Below are 22,443 nucleotides of genomic sequence, written 5' to 3'. Positions count from 1 at the left end.
ACTACATAGTTTATAGACAAATAAAAGGATGAAATCGATGCACATAAAAAACAGTTTAAAAAATTATTATCAATAAAATATGTTAGCATGACTTGATAATAGAATCAAACAAATGAGGAAGTTAATGGGCATTCTCCTGATTGAAAAGCTTGAACAAATTATTATGTATTATCGTTGCTACAAAATACTAAAATCAAATATATTTCAACTATGGAAATATCAGAGAATGATTTCAGAAAATTAAGAAACCAAACTACAATGAAATAATTGGTAGTTTAAAGGGAAAAAAATATGTTTGCTTTATTATTGCATTTTTTAGGTAATTCAAAACATATTAGCTAAATAATTTTTTTTATTAATTAAAATACTAAATTTAGCTAAATTCATGAAATCACAAATACTGATAACCAACCTATAAAAATATTTTAGCCGATTGACATTAATTCTATTAATGAGGATTACATAGTTCCATGAAATTGACTATTATAATTTTTCCATAAAGGTAATATTTTCATAAGAAATATTTCATTTATTTTGTTTCTAAGAAATTTTGTTACCTTAACATTCAAGTTACAATCAACTTCACAATCTGCCCTCAAAAATAAAATTAGTAATGTTAATGGATGCTGCACATATTCTTTCAAAAGTTCTTTTTTAAAAACTTTTACAAGAGATAAAAAGCATCTAGCATTGGTATTTAACCCCTTTCTTCTCGCTCCCCTGAAAATGCCGGGGTGAGGTTTCGCCCTCTATTTCTCGGACTGGAGTGTTCAGTAGTAACACACCAATAAGAATAAAACTAATTCATTTCTTTTGCACGGAAAACATTTTATTTCTCCTTTTACACATCAGATGGCAATACCAGTATATTAAGGTAATTGAAGATAGTTAGTTTATTTTAAACTAGATGTCAGCAATAATCGAATACGTGTATTCGGCATAATAGGCACTTTTATGACCGTTTTCTTGAAAATTAATCGATTGTTAAGGGGTTAAACATTTTTCATGTTCTGGCATTAACTCTACATACCAACCAAGGGTTTCAAAGACCAATTGGGAAAAGTCTATAGTTATATTTTTTCAATAAACTATTCAAGTTTTAGTTTTAAACAATAAATAGATAAAACAATGTTCTACAGAAATAAAATTATTATTAAAAACTCACACTTTTATAACAAATTATATTATTTAAATAACTTAGCATCACAGTTAGCTTTTATGTATCACCAATAAACTGTCTTCTAAATTCTATTTCTTTTTGTCGATTTTTTCTTTCAAGTTTTACCAGCTGCCACTTCTTTAGAGTTCTTTCTCGAACAATTTTTACAGATGGAGGATCACAAATCCTTTTAACTGCTGTAGAGTCATTTGCATTAAAATGAGTAACACGTGCAACTTCTTTATATTTACCAATACAGCTCCTATCTTTTTTCAACACAGTTTTGATTGGAAACTTCCTACCTTCTTCTTTAGAACCTAAACCTTTATTTTGGTTCCAACCTTTTTTAATCATGATTTGAAACCCTTTATTGTTTTCTGGTATATGATAAAAAGTTGTAGACTCTGCCTTTCTTGAAGCAAATAAATGAGCAATGCTTTTGTTATGAGTAAATGTGGATTCCGTATAAAATATTTTACAATCGTTACAATATTTTTCCTTTTCGTCTTTTACGTTTATACATTCTTTATGCTCTAGCTCCAAGCCACACTCAAAAAGATTAAGTATGTCAATATGCTGCTTGGCTCTAGCTATGTCCAAAGCAGTTTTACCTTGTTTACACTTTACGTTCACATCTGCACCACATTGTAAAAGATATTTAACGACATTTAAATGACCTTCACAGGTTGCACACATCAATGGAGTCCATCCATATACGTCTTGTTTATTAATTAAACTTTTATCGTCTTTGTTTATACATTCCTTAATGACTTCTAAAGTTCCTTCTTGAGCATATCGAAAAATATCGTTGGGACGATATTTATTTCTCTTTTTAATCGATGGCAGTTTCTTACAAACTTTTGGTAAGAATGTTGAGTGTTTAACTTCCGACGTTGATGGGATTGCTAAGATGTCTTTATAGAAATCGCTAGCTTCCTTACCACTTAAGTTGTTAATGGTACGTTGAGGTTTTTTGGTGTTTTCTGGGACAAATCTTTGTTCTCCAGAAGAAGTTACAAAAGGTATGAACTCCAAAGTATAATAGTCTCGAGCAGAAAATTTGCTGGAATTTGTTGAAGCCATGTCAAAATTTCTTTAGGTTCAATTTTGTTGGGATCAGATTTACCTTAATTTACAATCCCTTGTTTATATTTCACAAGACAAATGCACAATACGTTGACATGTTTCATCAAAAAAGTGTAATAATTCTTTAGGGTTAAATTATAAATAATAAACACTTATATTGTCTGTATTTGTTTATATTGGTCAATTCTGATTGATTGATTAGCCAACTTCCATCAACGCTATGTTAGCCGAGATGCTGAAGATCAATGATTAAATCTAAAAAAACTAAAACAATATTTCAAATAATACAAAACAAAAAATATTTAAATTTAAATCACTTTGTTGAAATGCTTGTCAAGAAATTATAGTAGTTAAAAATAAATAACGCTCTAATTTCAAATAATGTAAAGCTATAAGCGAATTCAGTATTTACGTCAAAACTTTTAAGCAGTTCTCTTAATCAATCAACAAAAGTAAACAACGAAGAACGAAGTATTTTTTTTTGTAAAGATTTTTCATGTGTAATACATTTTTAAAATTTCATTACAATTGAACAAAAATATGTACTTAGATGTGGATAGTTTCACGCCTGACTTAGTTGACTGAATTAAAAGCTTCTTAAATTTGCTTTAATTTGAAACACTGTGCATTGAAAATTTATCTCTTGTCAAATACTGAATTCGGTACTTTTACTTTTCTTTTTATAAGAAATGTTAATCCAAAGTATTTTGAATTTAATATTCTTTTGCTTTGTACGTTATTTTTATTTGCAAATAATTCATGTTTATTGAATCCTTTTATTTGTATCTCCATCTTTCTAATCAATTTTAACTGTGTGAAAATACCTACTTGTAAATGTAAGAGGTTTTATAAAATGCTCTAAGGTAGATAATCCAAAGTATTTTGAATTTAATATTCTTTTGCTTTGTACGTTACAAATAATTCATGTTTATTAAATCCTTTTATTTGCATCTCCATCTTTCTAATAAATTTTAGCTTTGTGAAAATACCTACTTGTAAATGTAAGAGGTCTAAGGTAGATAAGTGACTTTAATCTTTTTGTGTGAAAATTAACGGAATATTCTAAAGCATACCTATGCAATTCTGTGCAGTTCTCCACAAACTAAGACATCATTTAACTAATAGCAGCAGCATCTTTAATTAAAGTTTTTAATTCTAACAATTTTCTTATTTCAGTGAAAACTTCAAGAAACATATTGTTTACATACAGTAATCTAATTATTAAAAATTTGGAGGTATTAAGTAAATTATCAATCTTTAAATTTGTAATTGAATGATAAGTATTACTTTATATTTTTACTTACTACTTAGTTCCACTTTTTACTTATATTTTTACTGATGTGATTGTAATCATTCAGAAAAAAAGGATTGCAATAGAAAATAAGCCATATGAATAATTTAATTCTGCTTTATTCTGTTTTATTGGTTATTATACTACTCAGAGATTTTTAAACTAAATTCAGGGGGAGGGATTTAACCAGTCCATTGCCAGCCAAGTACAGATGGTTATGCTATGTTACTGAAAGGTGAAAATCGATGAAGATAAATTTTCTTATTTTAGCAACCATTTTAAATTTTACATTAGTTTGTTAATTATTAATATGTTGTTTTCATGAGAAATATTTTCTAGAAATATAGTTAGATGATAATATACATCTAACTATAACTTAATCTGCTTTATTGACATAATCTGTGGGAAAGAATTTCGTCGTGTTATATCTGGTGATTCAGAACAGACGTGCTAATCTGTATTTTATGTATTCAATCTGTATGCTTATATAATTCCTCTTGTTTACATTATCTGGACTGTATTTAATTACTATTAAATCTCTATTTAATTTCTTTTAAATCAAAAATCTATATTTTCTTCATTAAGATAATCATAACTACCTTATTGAAGTTATTAAATTTTGTTCTTATTTTAATATGTATGCAATCTTACAGCACTAGAATGGCTCAAAATACAGCACAGTGTTTAGATTATTTGTCTAAACTCGAAGAAACTGCACAAGACATACTAATAGACAAAGAACAAATTGTAAATCTTAACAGGCGGAGCAATACTCTAAGAGAAGCAAAGAGGTATATTTCTAAATTTTATTTATGAACTTTCAAATTAAAGTTATTATTGGTGTACTAATTCAGTATAATTTTTTCCATAATTTGAGTTGATTTCATAACATGTAACAATTTTTTTTTTTTTTTTTTTTAAAAAATTTAACTTGGGCACTGTTGGATAAATTTAAACCTTTTTGTAAATAAGTTTTTAAAAACCAAGATTTTGAATTAACAGAATAATAGTCTTCAGAGCTAGAAATTATAAATATTTAGTCACTTGTCCATTAACTACTAAAAGATATTGCTAGTCCATATACTTTTCTGTGGTTTGTTTACATGTCTCTATTCATTTTTTGTTGTTTTTTTTTCTATTAAAGAAAAAAGTTTAAGAGAATATTAATGTAAAATTAGAATATAAAGAATGGGTATTGTTCACAATTATTCATCAATTTGCTATTTTGTGAAAATAAAACAGACCAAAATATGAAACTGATAATCAAAAAACCAAAACAGCATACCTTTGGTATGCATTTGTTGTAATAACATATTTTAATTATCTTTTATTAACTCTTTTATTTAGCAGAATCATTTATCTTCTAAATATCTTCTTCAGGAAATATAACAGAGATTTTTTTTTTTTTTTTTTGCTACATTTATTCACTTTTGTCTTAATTTATTCTTATTTATTTTTTACAATACTATATTTTTTATTATTGTTATTTATTTATTATTATTACAATTAGGGTTCACTCACCAATAATGAAAATTTAATGGTCCAAAACCTTAATATGGTAAACAAATTTGAGAAAAAAATATCAATTTTACAGTTCAGGGATGAGATTAGCCAAAAGGCAAAAAAGCTGAATTTCCACATTAGTAAATTTTACGCAAGCGCAACCCTTTAATAATAAATTCCAGACAGTTTAAGGTAATAAATGTGTTGACATACAATTGTGTACTAATCTATTATTACATAAATGATTACATTGCTACTTAACATTTAGTGAAAATAAAAATTACCAATTGAAAAAATAAAGCTGGAAATTATATTTTTCCTCAGTTCACATAAGAGACAATTATTACTTGAGAAACTACCTGGTTTAGCAAATTAAAACTACTGAGAATATACATTAATATTTCATTTCTTTTAATAAATACTGTTATGTGATTTATAGCAAATATATCAGTAATATTACTTTTTAAATTATATTGAAAAAAAAATTTTTAACAATGGACTGAATCATTATGTTCATAATATAGTCTAATCTAACTAGAGCCCTTTGAAACATATCAATAACAGTGGAGTAGAAATATATAGTAACTCCTTAACATACAAAAATTGCTATTTTAGTTTGAAAAATTACATGACAATCAGCAACTGTTTAGATAATTGTTTTTTATTTGATAAGAATTTTGCCTTTTATAGCATAAATAACAGCAATTATAAATAAAATTTTGATGGTGAGTTAATTAACTCTTTTTCCAAAAAAAAAATTTATTAAATCCCTTTTTAAGTGATTGCTTTTGTTTGCTATATCTTTTATGTTTGCTATATTTAGTCGTTAGTCCATCTTCAAACATCTTGTGACAAATTCTATTTTTTCTTCTTTGCAAGCACAGAATGTAAGTTTTGAATATATTCCCTTCCAGTTTCTCTGATGTTGTAACACTTACATATACTAATAATCGTTGTTAGAAAAACAGACACCTTTATAGTAACTAATTTTTAAAAAAAATTTACTTCTTACAAGAATCGCGATAGTTGATCTTAAAATTGCGTGAATATGAATAACAATTATGGATTTTGAAATCACATGAATTTGAAACTAGATATACGATTTTGAAAATGAGGAAATACAAACTGGGATATAGAATTTTTAAAACGCGTAAATACAAATCAAGATTCATAATTTTTAGATCGCGTAAATACGAATCATTATGCGTAATTTTTAGAGTGCATAAATAAGAATTATGATGCATAATTTTTAGAATGCGTGAATGCGAATCCCAATGCCTTATTTTAAAATTATGTATAAATACAAAAATCAAAGTTTGATATTATAAACCGCATGAGCAAATCAAAACATTAATTTTAAACTTGCATGAATATGAATCGCTACATAGGTTTTAATTTACCAATTAAGCTGCTAATTTTAAATGTTTTTGTAGAAAACGAGTTTTTAAAAAAATATGTATTTTATATATTAACATTCAATTCACCTAAATTTTAAATCCAAATTGTTATATAATTTTTTTATTGTTCTTTTCGTTGCTATGATGCAACTTAATAAAGCTTATCTATAGTCTGTCTAAGCTAAGAACTCCTCCCGCCACTAAGTCTGGGGTTGTCTGGTGCTATGGAAACAAGAATGGCGCATTTCAGGGAGGGTAGCTTCTCTCTAGGACCAACACAAAGGAACGAAGAAAGAGATTCCCTTTCTCTCGCCGACCCGAGCCGAAACCACTCCAATACAGCACCCCCACTGGAAATAGTCATACCTTGCTACCATGGTCACCGCCACAGGTCCAGACGGATGTCTGAAGGAGTTCTTATTTTAGACAAACTATAAGTAGGAAAAAAGATACAGCATAAGTAAACATTTGATTCATTGTTAAGTCTGGATTAAAAATTAACAATGTTTTTCCAACTTTTTTTTTTCAGAAAATTTCTTTCTTTTTTTTCTTGTTTAGGATTAAACTAATATGATTAATTTCCCTGAAAGAATGAAAAATGGAGTCAAGAGCTGAAATAAAAATAATATAGATTTTAACTTCATTTAAATTAACGATACTTAAGTTAATTTTAACCTAACAATTAAGTGGGTTGTAATTTTTTTTATCCACAATTTAGAATCAGTGACATCTTTTCTTGTCCAGGAAATTCTCATTCATTATGTAGGAATGAATAGATATTATTAGGTGTAGTCTAGACTAAAAAGTGGATCTAGTGGTGCCATTTAAATTGATAATGAATTATATTTTTATAAATTTCAGCAGTTTCAACAATTTGTAACAACACTACTAGTTTAGTTCTTTGCACAACACCGATTGATATTTTAATCTATAAAAAAGTTAATCTTCCCAATTGTTTATAAAGCTTCACTGTTCACAATCATGCAAATTAGGTATACCAAGAATGTAGATTCTTTGCGGAATTCCACGAATCTCAAAACTGTTGATTCGCGGACTTTGACGAACCAATAATTTATATTCAGAAAAAAATTTCTCAGAGCGCCACTAATCTAAAATTCAATTTTTGCTACTTATGCAAAATCACATTAATGAGGTATTTATTCCACCCTTTATTTTTTTCTAAGTTCTTATTGACGTACAATAATGCCTTTTTTATGCAGATTTGTTAGAGAAAAACGAAATTTCAGATAAACTTTGAGAACAAAAAAGTTCATAATGACTTTGGCTGGAATTAATGAACTACTAAGGCAAACACAAAAGGATAAAATTGGTAATGTTAATATTAATTCTGAAGTGGCAAGAATTTAAAAGATTATTTACTAGAAAAAAATGGTGTTTTTCTCATTTTTTTAAATTTATAGTTTTCACGAGTAGTAATTTCGTTGAAAATTCCAATTTCTAAGGGAAGAATTATTTAATCAATGTGATATATTTGCTCGCTTTTCAATTGGGCTACAATTGGATCGAATTAACTATTAATCAGATATTACGACATGGAAATCTCGTATTTCAGTAATCACTTTCCAACGCACTTAATACTATCGTAAATCCATGTTTCAATCTTATTATTAAATTTTGTAAATGTTACTTTTGTCCATAAAAATAACTGTCTTTTAAATACCTTCTAAGCAGAAGAGAAAAAAATTAAGGAAAGAAAACTAACACATTGAGAAAAATTTTCAGATAATTTCTTCTACCAGCAATCACATGTCTGGTTACTGAAGCTTTTTTTCATGTTTTAGAACCTATTATTTAAATTCATATTTCAATGAATAATGTTTTTTTTATCAACTATTTGAAGTTAGTGATATTTGAACTTTTTTTTTTTTTACTGCTTCTGTTTTACATTGTTCTAGAAAAATAAACTGATATGATTGACCATAATTCAATTAAAAAATTTGAAGGCATACTTAACAATTGTTTAAAAATTAATATTTTTTAATTTTAAGCTAAACAATATACAAAAGATATTTTAGTGTTTCAATAGTTTTTATTATATTGAAATTCTATTTTAATATTTCATTTTCTATAAAAAAAAATTAGTGCCACACATTTTTCACTATTACCTGTATATTTGATGTTCATTCAGAGTTCATTATATCACCTGCATAATGAACTCTGAATGAACATTTTGATGAATTTGGATCTCTGACCCTGAATATGTGGGGTAGCCGCAATCTGAAAAATATGATCCCAATAGTTTGTGTCGGGAGAGTGATTGAAAGTTTTGAACCTTAATTCTTTACTGTATTTTGAGAAATTTTTAAGCTATTTGAAAAAATTTTGCACATAATCATAAAACTTTTTAATCCAAAGATAATTCTATGTAAAAAAAATAATTTTTAATAATTATTTATTATTATTTTATTTCATAGTAGTCGAAAAATTGTGAATTCATAGGTATACAATTTTTTTTATAATCATTGTTAAGAATGTAGTTTTATAAGGCAAGAAACAAAACATTGTATAGTTCCTGACATACAACAATAAACATACAACTTCTATTGAAACTTGATTTTTTCAAGAACTATTGGGAACTTTGCATCAACAAATTTTGCAATTGCATGGAAAAAAATTTCATATTGGTGAAAAACTTTATAAACTAGATTATTAACTCTAGATATAACAAAATAGGTTAAAAGTAAAATTAACTTTAAGGTGTTCAAAATTTTGACCGCCCTCCTGACCTTATTTTTCCAGATTGCAGGTACCACTTATACGTTGAGGGTTAGAAATCCAAATCCATCAACAACAAAAAAAGTTAATGTTTGTTCATAGAAAGTATGTATTTAAGTCTGATTCCGTAACTTAAAATATTGTCTGTATAAATTAATTAGCCTGTTAGAGGTCACCCCCATTAAACCATTAAGTTTTAGTCCTAGTACATGAAAATCCCATTATTAGATTAGAAGTTATTCAGGGCGTTTTTCGCACTGTACATTATTCTTCGTCTTTATGTAAACAAACTAATTTTAGTGTTCATTTCAAAACTAAGAATCTAAATTTGGAAGTAATAAAAAAAAACACATTTTGTAACTACAAAGAGTAGAGTAGTTTTGATATAAAAGTTACATCAGTTACAAATAATTTCACAAGCAAAAATATAATAGAAATAAAAATAATTTATAACAACATCTATTTAGTCATTATTTCAAATTTACACAATTTTCTCATTACTTAATTCTATTTTTAGAGCTCTGCAAGCTGAACTGAAAAAAGAAAAACCTACATCAAAAACATGGCTGTGTTTTGGAAATATGTTTATAAAATGTCCTACTCCAAAAGCTCTAACAATTGTAGAAAAAGGTATATATATGCAGTTACAAAATTGTTTGGTATTAAGGTTTTTGACTATTCTGTAAACCAATCACATTATGTGATTCATTCTACTTGTATATTAAGCCTAGATATTATTTGAAAAGTTTTTTTATAAATTTCTTAAAACTTTATCCTGAAATTAACTTATCTTATGTTTGATTTATTTATGTCTTGATTAAACAATTAATTATACACTTTAATATTCAATTCCTACTTTTAATATCTATACTTTTTATATTTTTATTGCAACTTAGTTAAAATTTACATTGTTTTTTAATACAATGTCAAGTCATTTATTCCATTGTTCAAAAATTTAATTAAAAAGTTCATGTAATCAATGATAACTTTTAACAAAACTGGACCACTTCACTCTGTATATTCTAACAATGATCCCTCTAAAAGCTTGAATGTTATCTTAGAAATCTTAAATCTAACACAGTGTTTTGGTTATCCTTTGAAATTTTTAACTATTAGAAGTTAAGCTTTCCTTAGAATTTTATTAAAACCAAATTCTGTATAGGAGGAAAAAAATTTTATCACTGCAAAATTGAATTGTTTCAAGAGAAATAATTTTTACTTAAAGGATTATTTCTCTGAAATTTATGATATATTTAGCCAATAATTAGCATCCCCTAATGAAAACTTTTATTAATTGAATGGAAAAAAAATTGCTCATTGCATAGTTGCTAACTCTTCTACATTCTACAGAAGCTTTTTGCATTTATATCCCATTTTCTGCCTTTCTGCTTTGACACTCAAATCTATATTTTAAAAATGTACATAAGAATTTTTAGAAAATAATTAATTTCTGTTTTTCTCAGGCAGTAGTGCCGTTTAATTTTGTAGTCCCTCAGCCTGGTCAGTATTCTAGGTCATTAATTAATTCAAAATATAAAATTTTAAGTATCTAAATAATACAAAAAAATGGATCATATTTTCTTATTTTTTAGATTTATTTGAGTTGTGTTAAAACTATATTTCAATAACTGCACAATTGATAACTTGAAAAATTGATTGTTCATAAAATCTTCTGCAATTAAAGTAATTTCATCAGCAATTTTGTTGTAAATCTTCAGTATTTTAAAAAATGGGTTTTGGCAGGTATGCCATTGTAATTTGGCAACAATATATTACCATTGTATATAAAAGGCTTAGGGCAATATAATTATAAGCCACATTTTCAAATTGTTCAGGGAAGCATTTTGGTAAAGGAACACCAAGACTTTCATGTAGATATTAAGATATTTCTGCTTATTTTTGTCTTATATGGGAAAAAATTTCTAAACTTGTAAGGTATTTATCTGGGAAAATACTAAGAAACGATTTCATGTAAAAATTTTTAGTTTAAAAAAAAAATGTGGCTTATCACTACATTACATAAGCTTTTCATATGTTAAGATATTGTTGGGAGAAAAAGTATTATTTAGTGTGGAGCTAAAGATAACTTTTGTAACCTTTATGTTTAATTTGCAGAAAATATTAAGTCTAAGTAAATTGCAGTGAAATTCTATGGACTTTCTAACTTACTAAAAGTGACTAAATATACTTTAGATATATTCTTGTTAAATTAAAATAACAATCTGTAACTTGTTTCAGATGAAACTGTGATCAATGAAGAAATTAACAAAATTCGAGACAATCTAAAACCTAAAGTTGAAAATATGAGAAACCTAGAAGGAAAGCCTCCATCAAAGTTTAATTTGAAGCCTCTAAACAAAGATGAAGTGACAGCAATGCAAAGCCTTTTACCAACAGTTTATTAAAATATACAACTTTTTTTTTTATAAGTCATTTTAGTTAGAAAAATATAAAAGAATTGTAACAGCAAAAGAACTGTAACTTTGAAGTCATATAAATTTAAAACATTAACATAAAAAATGATTGAATTCAATGTGACTTGATTAATATCATGATATCATTCCAATAACTTTCTTGCTTATTTATCCTGTAATAAATTTTGTTCATTTATATACTGTAAACCTGCAAAATAATGGATATTATAAATATGAACAAAAGTAACAATACTTTTTATTGTAATTTCATAAAATAAACTTTTTAATTCATCATTATTCATATTTTTCTTTTCCAGAAGGTTTATAATCTCTGATAAATTTTTCTAATTGCTGATGTATTATTTTCTTGAATGATTAATAACAAACACTACAATGACATTAATCAATAAAAAATAACTTTGAAAAATCCCTTTGAATTATAAATAGCGAAAATCTATTAAATATTTGAGCAAGAAATAAGAACATGCAATCTAAACTTTGTATGATCTAGCTTAAAACATCAAACCTTCCTGAGGGCTTTGAACTTATAATACATATAAAAATAAAGCTTATTCTATGTAGAATAGATAAAAAGTTAATTTATTTCCAATTTTTCGATAAATTTTACTAAATTAGGGAAATTTTAAAGATAAACCATTCTAGCAGAATTACATTAAGCAATACAATTTAAATATAAAGTTAGAAACCAAAAACGAAACTCTAAAGATATTTATGTTATGAAAAACAGTGTTTCATCACCAAATCAAAATTGATTTGGTTATTCTAACTGTAACTTTATTTATATTTCTTATATGTAAACATGTCCTTGTATTTTCTCAGGGTAATTTAGACTTGTGTTTTGTGTATCATTGAATTTTCATCTTTATTTCAATATTTGATTCTTGATGGACCTGCGTAGGCGTCAGAGTGTCTCACAGTACACATCGGAGTTAATGATTTTTCTGTGCTCGAGGAAATCGGATAACACCTCGCTGCTCCTCAATCGTCGAATTTTGCAACGCGAACGCCATCCTGTCCTCATACGGACTGCCGCATCATTTGGACGCCGCTTTTGATAAGAGCCTCTGCGGGCACCTGCGCATGGTGCTTTCCCAGTCAGAGACTCCAATCACATCCCGAGATGGCTCGCTACGTTCTCCCATGGCGGAATATGAAAATATTTAACTGTTACGTTTTTATGTCGTTTTGTACCTTTTCATTTGATCACTCCTTGTATCTTTAGAATTTCGTTTTTAGTTTCTAACTTTTTATTTAAATTGTTTACATAAGAAAAATTCGGTGTTAGCTGCTTATAGCACTTTCCCAGTTTGACTTGATATTTGAAATGTTTTTTTTCTTAAAAGTTGCTTAAATCAATTTTATACTTTGATTGGATTAAGTAATACACTGAGCTGAAAGCAAAAATGTATCGATCAAAAGATTTGTCCCAACATTATATGACTCATAATGTTTCAACTTCTTTTGGTCTTAGTGATAAAGCTTTTGAGAACTATATCAGATCTAAAACATTACCATAAACTACTTTAAATTTAATTTGTTTTATTTTTAAAAAAAACGGAACTGCATTTTAAGTCAGAAAAGTAAAAACTTTTTCAACCATGCACTTAGTTCAACTGGATAAAAGATATAATAATATAATTGTTGATAAGGAAAGTCTGAATTTTAACACAAAGCTTAGTTCAAGCAACCCTATGCTTAGTTCAATTTTATAAACGATACTTAGCTATAATGTCTGTTACTACAGAAATAAGGAATTAAAAAATAAATAAGTGTTAAATCAACAAGTGATTTTTAAATATTCTATAAACATACCAATTTACTCCATAGCAGTCTTGTACCAGCCAGGTAAAACCTTGTATTTGTCTTCTGGATTTGCTAATTTTTCTATATGAACTATTCCATCACCGGTATAGGAAAATTTGTAGACGATGCTGCAAAAATATTTTCTATTGTATAATATGAAAACTAATTTACGAGTTTTAAAATTATCTGGTAATATTTAAAAGTATGCAGTATACTTCTGTCCAGTTTTGTATATTAAAAAAAATTATTATAATAATTGTCCAATCTGAAAAAAATTTATATAAAATTGCAAAATTTTTAATTTTGAAAGCTGATTTAATACAATAAAGCTTTTTATTGAATATGTAAAAGTAAAATATGTGATATCTTTTTAATAAAAGTAAATATGTAATATCTTTTTATTTTGAATTTCATATTTAAACAATTTGATTGACTTTTTACGATATAAGGCTATCAAAATGTATGCAAAAAATTAAGAAAACCTTTCATTTAAGGAGGAATTAAATATAACAAATAGTTATTAAAAATTGTCTGCCAATTACCACTTATTTCATTGAAAATGAGCATTTTTTTAAACAAATATAGAATTATTATAAATATCTGAAAATTACTTTATTTCACACTTGTATCTCAAAATTTTTCTTCATTTTAGAAATTACCTTATAATGTTTACCACGTTATGATAAATGCTTCAAAGGCTTGCTATAATCTTAATCTATTTATCTTGATAATGCTACCTGACATTATTAATATTAAGTTTTTTTTTTTTTAATCATTTAAAATTTGCAATTCGAGAAAACGGGTCCACTATTAAAAATGCTACAACTGGCCAGTAGTAAAGTTTCCTAATTTTTCCCTGCGCCTGTACCTACATATACAATAAAAATAAATAAAAAAAACTATCTGACTATAAAGCTTGAAAAATTAAGTATTTCCTGAAGTAGCAGTAGTATAATATTTTAATAAATTAATTCAAATTACTTAGGATTATCTTCAGTTGCTGTTCGTTTGACTAGTTTCAAAAATTTATCACAGAAATTTAGGCATACTTCTGGCGACCATAGCCCCTGTGAAAATAAAATATTTTATAATTAAAGTGTGTTGCAGCAAAAAATTCATTATAATAAAATTTGACAATGAAATTTTATTTACGTAAGCCATGTCTTGGATATCACTAATTTTGTAGAAGTCTAAATACTTAACAATACCATTCTCATTTCTTCTGCCACATATGATCTCAGTTATACCAGTTAAATAGGACTGCGCCCACCATGTATTTAATTTACCACTGAAAATAAACATTCATTAAAAATACACTCTAATTACTTTATATTCAATTACAATATTTATGGAGTTAATAAGTGAGTATAAAACTTGTTTGAGAAAATATATGAAAGATTCAACCCCAATTTAAACAATTCTATATACACATCGACCGATAATTAAACTTAAAGCTTATTGAGGACAAAGGAATATAACAAAGCAAACCATTGAATTATTAATATTTTACATTTTATAAGTTGAATATTGTCTTAAAAAGAAAAAAACTGAAAATTTAAAAAAAAATTAAATGTTAAAAGTGCTGTTTTAAAGGTTTATTTTTATGATAAAACAATAAAATATTTTAATTTAAGGATGGAAATTAAAATATAAGATATTTTTTCGATATTTATTTTTTTCCAAAAGTTCGCATACATAAAGCTATATTTAAATTGCATTGATAAATTTACACTAGTTTTTCTTCCCTTCGATAAAAAATTCCATACGTTTTATAAACTTTTAAAATTCTTCCAATATTTTGCTACAGTTTTGTAGACTTAGAGGTTGGGCAGCTCTGACGAGCAGGGCACATCGACCAGAGGTCTATAGTACCCAAACCCTAAAATCATGATTAGCATGAAAGCCCTATGGCTGAAATAAAATTCAGCAAGCACTTTACAGGAACATCTTGCAGTTCCCAGGCATTGACGATATGCTGCCCTAAATGCTCAAATCTTTGTACAGTTTTGTAATTAAGTTGTAATTTTTTTTAAGAAACAAGCAAATTACTTTGCACATATTACCAAAATAGACAACAAGTAATTTCTGCTTATCATTTTGTATATCAGTGCTTAATACTAATTATAGAGAAAAATGTCTATAGGAATCACTGCAACACATTACAATGGGAAAGATACACAAAAATAATATTAATTATACCAGGACATTAATACAATCTGAACAATCTTGTTAACTATTAATTTTTAAGTTATCTTTACATTTTTAAATCTTTCAAAGAATTCTTTCATTGAACACTTCATAAATTTTGTTACAGAAATTGATACCTGCAAAAATTAAAAACATCAGTGGTTCTTTTTAAAATTTGGGAGGTCTTCAGTTCAATATAGCATGAAGTATCACCTGACCCAGTCTGAGAAAATTGATGAGGTATAACTGCATCAATTTCTGCTTGGTATAGTAAAGAAAAATCATTAAACTTATTTTTCAAAACAATGCAATATTCCTCATGATTGTTTCTAGAAGTTAAGTCAACCTCACCATCGACTTGAGCTGAAAATAAAACAATATACTATAATTAATAGTAATAATTTAATACAAATGCATGCATAGTCTATGTCACCATTAAAAATATGAAATGTTAGTAACAAAAAACTTTCTACATTATATTTGATTTCAATGATTTCTCTATACTTATATAATTTGGAATTTCTTTAACATATGGGTATGGTTTTACCTTTTATGTTATGCTTTATATAGTATGCATACAGCTGAGAAAAACATTTATCAAAACATTTTATACAAGTTTTTTCTATTTATCACCTAAAGGCTTTAACCTACTCCTTCTTGAGGTTGGAACTGGCAACAGAATAAATATCATTAAAAAAAATTAAGAAAAAAATTACTTTTCTTTAATCTTAATATAGAAGATATTCTTTCATATCAGTACTTGACCCTTTAACCTTTTCTGTATACGTATTTTGGTAACCATGTCCAACTTCCTGACTGAAAACTTAATTTTTTCAAAATTTAGAACTCATTATTATTTGAATTTTATATATTTGCAAGTTAAATATGATTTTTCCCCTTCTTTTAGGTATATTATCCTTTCTTTAGCTTTCTTATCACAAAATAAATTCAATTTTGCAGTCACTGACATAAGTATAGAGATTTAAAAGTAGTTCATTTACTTTATTTCTACTATGATTGTTTTGATATTTTGAATTTTTTTTCTTTTCAAATAAATTTCATTGCATCGGAGAAAATTTAAATAAATATTTCTTACATTTTTGAAATTAACTAAAACTGTGCAAAGCAATAATGTTAGTCTTACTTTAGTCTTATCAACTTTGAAATGCCATACAACTTTGCATTATATCCTAGGATAATAATCAAAAATCCATATGTAATAATAAAAAATATATAATAATGCATACTATTAAGTTATTATTAACAGAAAATTTCTTTCTTTACACTTCATTATTTGAGTAAAAAAAATATTAGAGTATTTATTGAAAATTTTAAATTAACAAACAATACGTTTCATTTGCTAACTATCATTGGCTGTGTCACATAATGACATATTAAATTAGTATTAACAGAAAATTTCTTTCTTAACACTTCATTATTTGAATCGTATTGGTCCTCGTTAAACTGTGCTATCGTATTGTCGTCGGGCTACCGAAGCGGGGGTGCCATCCCCTCCGTAGAGGATCAAAATTGTGATGGCATGTCTTCGGATCATCCTCCGGGATATTTCCCAGACCGTCGCCAATAGCCCATTGTGCAGCTCTAGTGCAACGTAAATTAAAGGCCTGGTTTCTTAGGACAGGACGCCGTCAGCTGGAAATCAGCGCTAACCTCTGATTGGTCCATTTGTGAGTTTGATAGTATACGTCATCGAACGCTCATCTTGAACTACAATTGCCGTCAAACTCAACTGCAGTTGGATTACAACGTGACGTTAACCACAGAAGCAATGGCGGACAACATCCAACAGCACATTGAAATCAGCCAAGATTTTGATTTTGACATTAAGCATAGCTTCTTCATTAAACATAGCACTCTTCATTTAGCTCAGCCATAATGTGTTTTTTCTTGAACAAAGTCATTATTTGTTCTCTAAAACACTGGTCGACAATAACAAAACCAATACAAATTCAAAATAAATATTTGTTTACGTTAATAACGCATGCGCAATGAGAGATAATGTCTGCGTTGGACCGACTGCTCACGCTGAGCTAACAAAAAAGGGCGCTTGTCCTAAGAAACCAGACCTTTACAACAACAACAGCATTTGAATAAAAAAATTACTAGAATATTTATCAAAAATTTTAAATTAACAAACAATAAGTTTCATTTGCTAACCATAATAATTTTTCTCTATTTCAGAAGGAAATAAAATATGAAATTAAACAGACCTTTATAATGAAAGAAATAACATAAAAAATAATAATACAGTCGATGCTCAATATAACGACCCTTTTGGTCCGGATGAAAACAGACATAATGTGAGTGTACAAAAATACCATAAATATTAACTCGCAACTAATATAATACTAGACCAATTTTAATCAAAACAATACTTAACTTTCATAAGAATTTGGTAACTAACAGGCAGTCATTTTTTAGAAATAACATATGTCAAGATAATTGGGAAGACACATGTTTCAACCAGAAAATAATCCGCAGAAGGAGAATGCCATTTCCCATAAGAAGTTAATACAATTTTCAAACAAGAAAAGTGTGATTCATAAATTTATTATATCCTTTGATTACATACTTTGATGACCATAAATTATGACCACCTAGGACTTAGGATAAGAATTTAAGGGGTTATGCATCATTCCAAAGGGATCCATGGTGTTTAATTATTTATTGTGTGGTAATATTAAAGGAAATAATAGTTTAAATAATTTTTAAATGAAATGACTAAATTTTGTTCCTTATATTGGAATAACAGTTCAGAGGCGACATTCTAATGGACTTTAAAAGAACATTATGCCTATGGAATACAGAGTTCTCCCTAGGAATAAAAATGAGCAGGGTATTTTGAGTTTTGAAAGGGCACTCACTTATCATAAATATTTATCAAAATGTGTAATATAATGATTGAATTTTATGATTAACAATTTTTAGATTACCTTCTCATAATATTTTATGAATATATTTCAATTGGTAATTCTCTTTCACAATCAAAATAATAGAAAAATTTGTAGCTAATAAAAATAATCTCTGTGCATATTTATTTATTTTTTTAAAAAGTAAACTTGCAAAAAATGATTAATTGATAAACAACTTTAAAGTTTTTTTTCTATAATTTAAATAGAAAATTATGAAAAAAATCTACATTTAATGATGCATTTAAAAAAAAAAGTTTTAAAATCACTTAAAAAAACTAATTAATATTCCTTACCTGAAAAAAAAACTTATAATAATTTAACTAGTTGAGAATAATCCTAACAAACTAAATGTTTGTAGTGGTAATCAGAATTAATCCTATAAACACAGATAATTTTACCAGAGTGTAATTATTATTTAAAAACAATTAATCGGAATAAAAAGGCAGTGTTTTTAAGGGATGGCATCTTACTTTTACAAAAAAGGCGCATTTTTTGGGATCAAAGAGCCCTTCAAAAAACGCTTGGAGAGAACACTGGGAATAGCAAACAGAACTTCAGCCGGGACATTATAATGAAAGGAAGGCTGAAATGTTGGGTCGTTCTAAAGAGTGTAGACTGAAATAGCATTTTCTTATGGTATGGGAACTCTTTTGTATATCTCTATGTAAAGAGAATTTTACCTTAAGATTTTATGAAAAATCTAAGTATCAGATTTGAATGCATTTTTAGATATGAATAAAATGGTATTATAATTTACCAGTTGTTAAATATTGCTCAAATTTGTATCCCCAAGACATATATCGTACCAGCTGTGGAAATTCATCTATACGAGCTATTTCTTTGTCTGTGTCAACAGCAGTAAGATAGATAATTCCATTCAATTTTGTTGCACATATATCCCAGTTATTCCGGTATGTTTTACTTGAGTAAGGAGTACACATAATTCTGGACAAAGTTCCACGTACTGTAACAAAATCTACATTCAGCCTAAAATTATAACGAAAAATATAAAATTTTTATTTATCAGTTAATGAATTTATTGAACAAAAATATATATCTTTACACAAGAGAATATGCTTTTTGTTGCAAGACAATACTGCCATTTTGGGATTAACATTTGGGGATTTCAAATGCATATAACTTTAGATATTAAAAAAATCAAACAATTTTATAACACTTTAAAAATCGAAACTCGTTGTTAAGAATATTTTCATCCCTAAAAGCCGGTTTTGTTGTTCATTATAATTTTGTTGCTCATTTTTAATATAGTCATTGTTTTAATATATTTTGGAATACATAAAATTAGAACAAAAATCAAAAATGGTTGAAATTCCCTTTGTAAAAATAACATCTTACTAAAATGTAATTTGCTGCTCTATCTAAAGAGAAAAGTATCCCTTACTTACTTACTTCGGGAGAAAATTTATACAAAGAACAACACAAAGAATATGGAAACATCCTTATTTGATATCACAAAAAACAAAAGTGAGTAACATGGATAAGGCAGCAAGCAAAAGTTTATAATGTTATTAAAAGAATTAAACATTTAAAATTGCAATGGTTCAGCTTGATTTTTATCATGAAAGCAAAGGTAAAAATTAGGAAAATGTAATAACTTGTCCGCAGACCAGTAAATAAAAGATTGTAATGTAACTTCCACTAGAATAATACAATTACAATTCACTAGTACATAAGACGTGTCAACTCGATTCTATCTTGAGGTACCTTTTGATAGATGAAGGTTGACATCGTCTGTATTCTAGCCTCAACATTGGTAAACTACGGACGTGATCTGAACACGCTTACCTCAACAGACATGCCCACTTTAGTTTGAACACATCTACTTTAATAGATGCTCCACATTGAGCAGTTGACTTGATATTTGTGACTGCAACACTGTCTTCCTCGCGCTGTTACTACTCAGTCTCGATCACACACCAATCAAGCTTTTACACACTCGACTCCTAATAACAACACAGAAGCAACCACCTACACAACCGCGAACTTAATACAGCTCTTACCAAGAGAGCTCTAAATCTGGTGAACTTAAAGCAGCTCTCTAGGTCTTTTGCATAACGGCAATGAATTAACTAGTGATATAAAATTCTGGTGGTGGAGTAATGTAGTGTAACTTCCACTACAAGAATACAATTCACTAGTATATAAGACAAGTTAACTCAATTTTATCTTGGGGTACCTTTTAATAGATGAAGGTTGACATTGTCGATAACACTGGCTTCGCAAGACATTGCTAGTCTGAACACCTTTTTACAGATCCGTTTACATGTCTCTATTAGATATTTTTAAACAAAAAATTAATAAAATGGATTTGAAGGAAAAAATATAATACAAAGAATATAAAATTTTCATAATTATGAAGAAATATCCTATTTTGTGACAATATTACAGATCAAAACACAAAGCTGAAAATTAAAAACCAAGTAAGCATATGATCCCTCTGCATCAATCGCTGGTCTGGGTGATCAGATTTAGATAAAGGGAAAAACTTGCTGATACATTATTAGATGAATTATTTGAAGACAGTAAAGAGAGCAACAAGAATTTGAAAAAACTTATCAGAAATAGAAAATACACATTGTCAGCTCAGAATACACTATGTTAATCACATTGAAAGTATTAAAAACAACCTAATTGAGACTATTTCTGCACCAGTACCTGTTCACGGCAGTAAATATTGCCAAGGCATTTAAAAGTTTTGCTATATGCAAAAATTAATATATATCTTGGTTTGACTAAAGTGGCTACAAGTTAAATCTTTAGAGTTGGTTCCTTTCTGTGATGTTCCTTTTTAGTTTCTTGTATGCCTCTGCCTGGTTATTGCCAAAATTTGGAAACTTTTTTAGGTGCAGGCACTAATGCGGAAATCTCCTCAATCAATTGTTAGAAACCTGAACAAAACTTTGAAATCAAACATAATATTTTATTAAACACTAACAAAATCATTAAATAATATGTACCACTAAAATATTGAAAATACAAATAATATTTAGAAAATTTTAACCTGAACAAAACATTAATTTACTCACTTAACTTTGAAATGTAATATCCATTTCAATAGTGTATGTAGCTTTTCTATTGTGACATATTGCTGGAGTAAACCAGGAGAATAATCCGCATTTAAATCGAGTTCTCCAATTTTTAAATCAGAAAGTAGATACTTCATTTGTCTTTTATCAAAATGCATTCTTTTATTTGAATCAATTGAAAAATGGCCTATTTCAATTGGTTTACCAATGAGAGAGATATAAAGCTTAGAACATGGATCGAAAGTTTCATCTTGATTAATCTCGTTAGAATTTAATTTAGAAAAGTTAATAGTAGTCATTTTACTGCATTAAAATGTAACTTGTGGCATTTAAATATGATCTCTCAAAATAAAATCACAATTTAATAAATAGTACTTTAAACATTTTGATAGGAATATAAATTCATCATTAAAAAAATGCATATTGCAGAAAAAGTAGAACTAAAAATATAGGTTATTATATTTTTTTAAAAAATTGGAAATCAGTTTCCAAAAGAAGTTGCATGGCCTTACTCTTATCTCGCGACTTATTTAATTAAAAATTCAATAAAGATTCACATTACATTGGAAATTTTTAAGACCGAGCTAAGAAAATTAATATTATAGCCTCTGATTTAAACAGCAGATATTTAACATTTCAATTGTTTGTGCTGTTGTGACTCCATGGATTGTTGCTAGCAGAACTTCATCTCCTCATCATAATTTGGTATTGCATTGTTGCTTATAACTTACATAGCTACTATAACCTTTTCCTTGTCAAAATATGCTCAAGAAGCAAATTATTTCTCTTAATTTTGAAAAAATTTCCAAAAAAATTTAATTTATTGCAATATTTATTGATGAAAAGAATTAAAAAACAATTCAGCT

General features: G+C 27.3%; 3 protein-coding genes across 6 annotated transcripts; 1 reads left to right on the top strand and 2 right to left on the bottom strand.

Annotated features, from left to right (window-relative positions):
- Positions 1-807: 807 nt before the first annotated feature.
- LOC107442786 (G patch domain and ankyrin repeat-containing protein 1 homolog) lies at positions 808-2,672 on the bottom strand. The gene has a single exon (XM_016056431.4). It carries the CDS (start codon positions 2,240-2,242, stop codon positions 1,217-1,219), a length of 1,026 nt encoding a protein of 341 aa, XP_015911917.1. The 5' UTR covers positions 2,243-2,672; the 3' UTR covers positions 808-1,216.
- On the top strand, positions 2,274-11,876 carry Pdrg1 (Pdrg1 prefoldin-like subunit). Of its 3 annotated transcripts, none has more exons than XM_016056430.5 (4): positions 2,274-2,745; positions 4,190-4,327; positions 9,690-9,802; positions 11,411-11,876. In XM_016056430.5, the coding sequence occupies exons 2-4, from the start codon at positions 4,197-4,199 to the stop codon at positions 11,575-11,577; spliced, it is 411 nt and encodes a 136-aa protein (XP_015911916.2). In that variant the 5' UTR covers positions 2,274-2,745; positions 4,190-4,196; the 3' UTR covers positions 11,578-11,876. The 3 variants fall into 3 exon arrangements, with proteins under 3 accessions (XP_015911916.2, XP_015911914.2, XP_015911915.2); XM_016056428.4 differs by having other exon boundaries at positions 2,673-2,907; XM_016056429.5 differs by having other exon boundaries at positions 2,673-2,947.
- Positions 6,785-22,301, bottom strand: LOC107442784 (decapping and exoribonuclease protein). Of its 2 annotated transcripts, none has more exons than XM_071184513.2 (7): positions 21,578-22,254; positions 19,288-19,517; positions 15,735-15,960; positions 14,563-14,698; positions 14,392-14,477; positions 13,420-13,538; positions 6,785-6,867 (listed from the first exon to the last, which is right to left on the bottom strand). In XM_071184513.2, exons 1-6 carry the CDS (start codon positions 21,874-21,876, stop codon positions 13,424-13,426), a joined length of 1,092 nt encoding a protein of 363 aa, XP_071040614.1. In that variant the 5' UTR covers positions 21,877-22,254; the 3' UTR covers positions 6,785-6,867; positions 13,420-13,423. The 2 variants fall into 2 exon arrangements, with proteins under 2 accessions (XP_071040614.1, XP_015911912.1); XM_016056426.4 differs by lacking the exon at positions 6,785-6,867 and adding an exon at positions 11,555-11,794 and having other exon boundaries at positions 21,578-22,301.
- Positions 22,302-22,443: the final 142 nt, after the last annotated feature.

Source organism: Parasteatoda tepidariorum, chromosome 10 (genome assembly GCF_982258835.1).
Source record: "Parasteatoda tepidariorum strain Cologne lab strain chromosome 10, Ptep-v5.0, whole genome shotgun sequence".
In the NCBI taxonomy this organism is placed as follows: domain Eukaryota; kingdom Metazoa; phylum Arthropoda; class Arachnida; order Araneae; family Theridiidae; genus Parasteatoda; species Parasteatoda tepidariorum.
This window is presented reverse-complemented; position numbering and strand designations above follow the sequence as displayed.

Coding starts and splice junctions, on each gene's coding strand:
- LOC107442786 (XM_016056431.4), bottom strand. CDS start 2,242: ATGGCTTCAACAAATTCCAGCAAATTTTCTGCTCGAGACTATTATACT.
- Pdrg1 (XM_016056430.5), top strand. CDS start 4,197: ATGGCTCAAAATACAGCACAGTGTTTAGATTATTTGTCTAAACTCGAA. Junction 4,328..9,689: donor ACTCTAAGAGAAGCAAAGAG/GTATATTTCTAA, acceptor TTCTATTTTTAG/AGCTCTGCAAGCTGAACTGA. Junction 9,803..11,410: donor TCTAACAATTGTAGAAAAAG/GTATATATATGC, acceptor AACTTGTTTCAG/ATGAAACTGTGATCAATGAA.
- LOC107442784 (XM_016056426.4), bottom strand. CDS start 21,876: ATGACTACTATTAACTTTTCTAAATTAAATTCTAACGAGATTAATCAA. Junction 19,518..21,577: donor ATATTACATTTCAAAGTTAA/GTGAGTAAATTA, acceptor TTATAATTTTAG/GCTGAATGTAGATTTTGTTA. Junction 14,699..15,734: donor GATGTTTTTAATTTTTGCAG/GTATCAATTTCT, acceptor GTTTATTTTCAG/TGGTAAATTAAATACATGGT.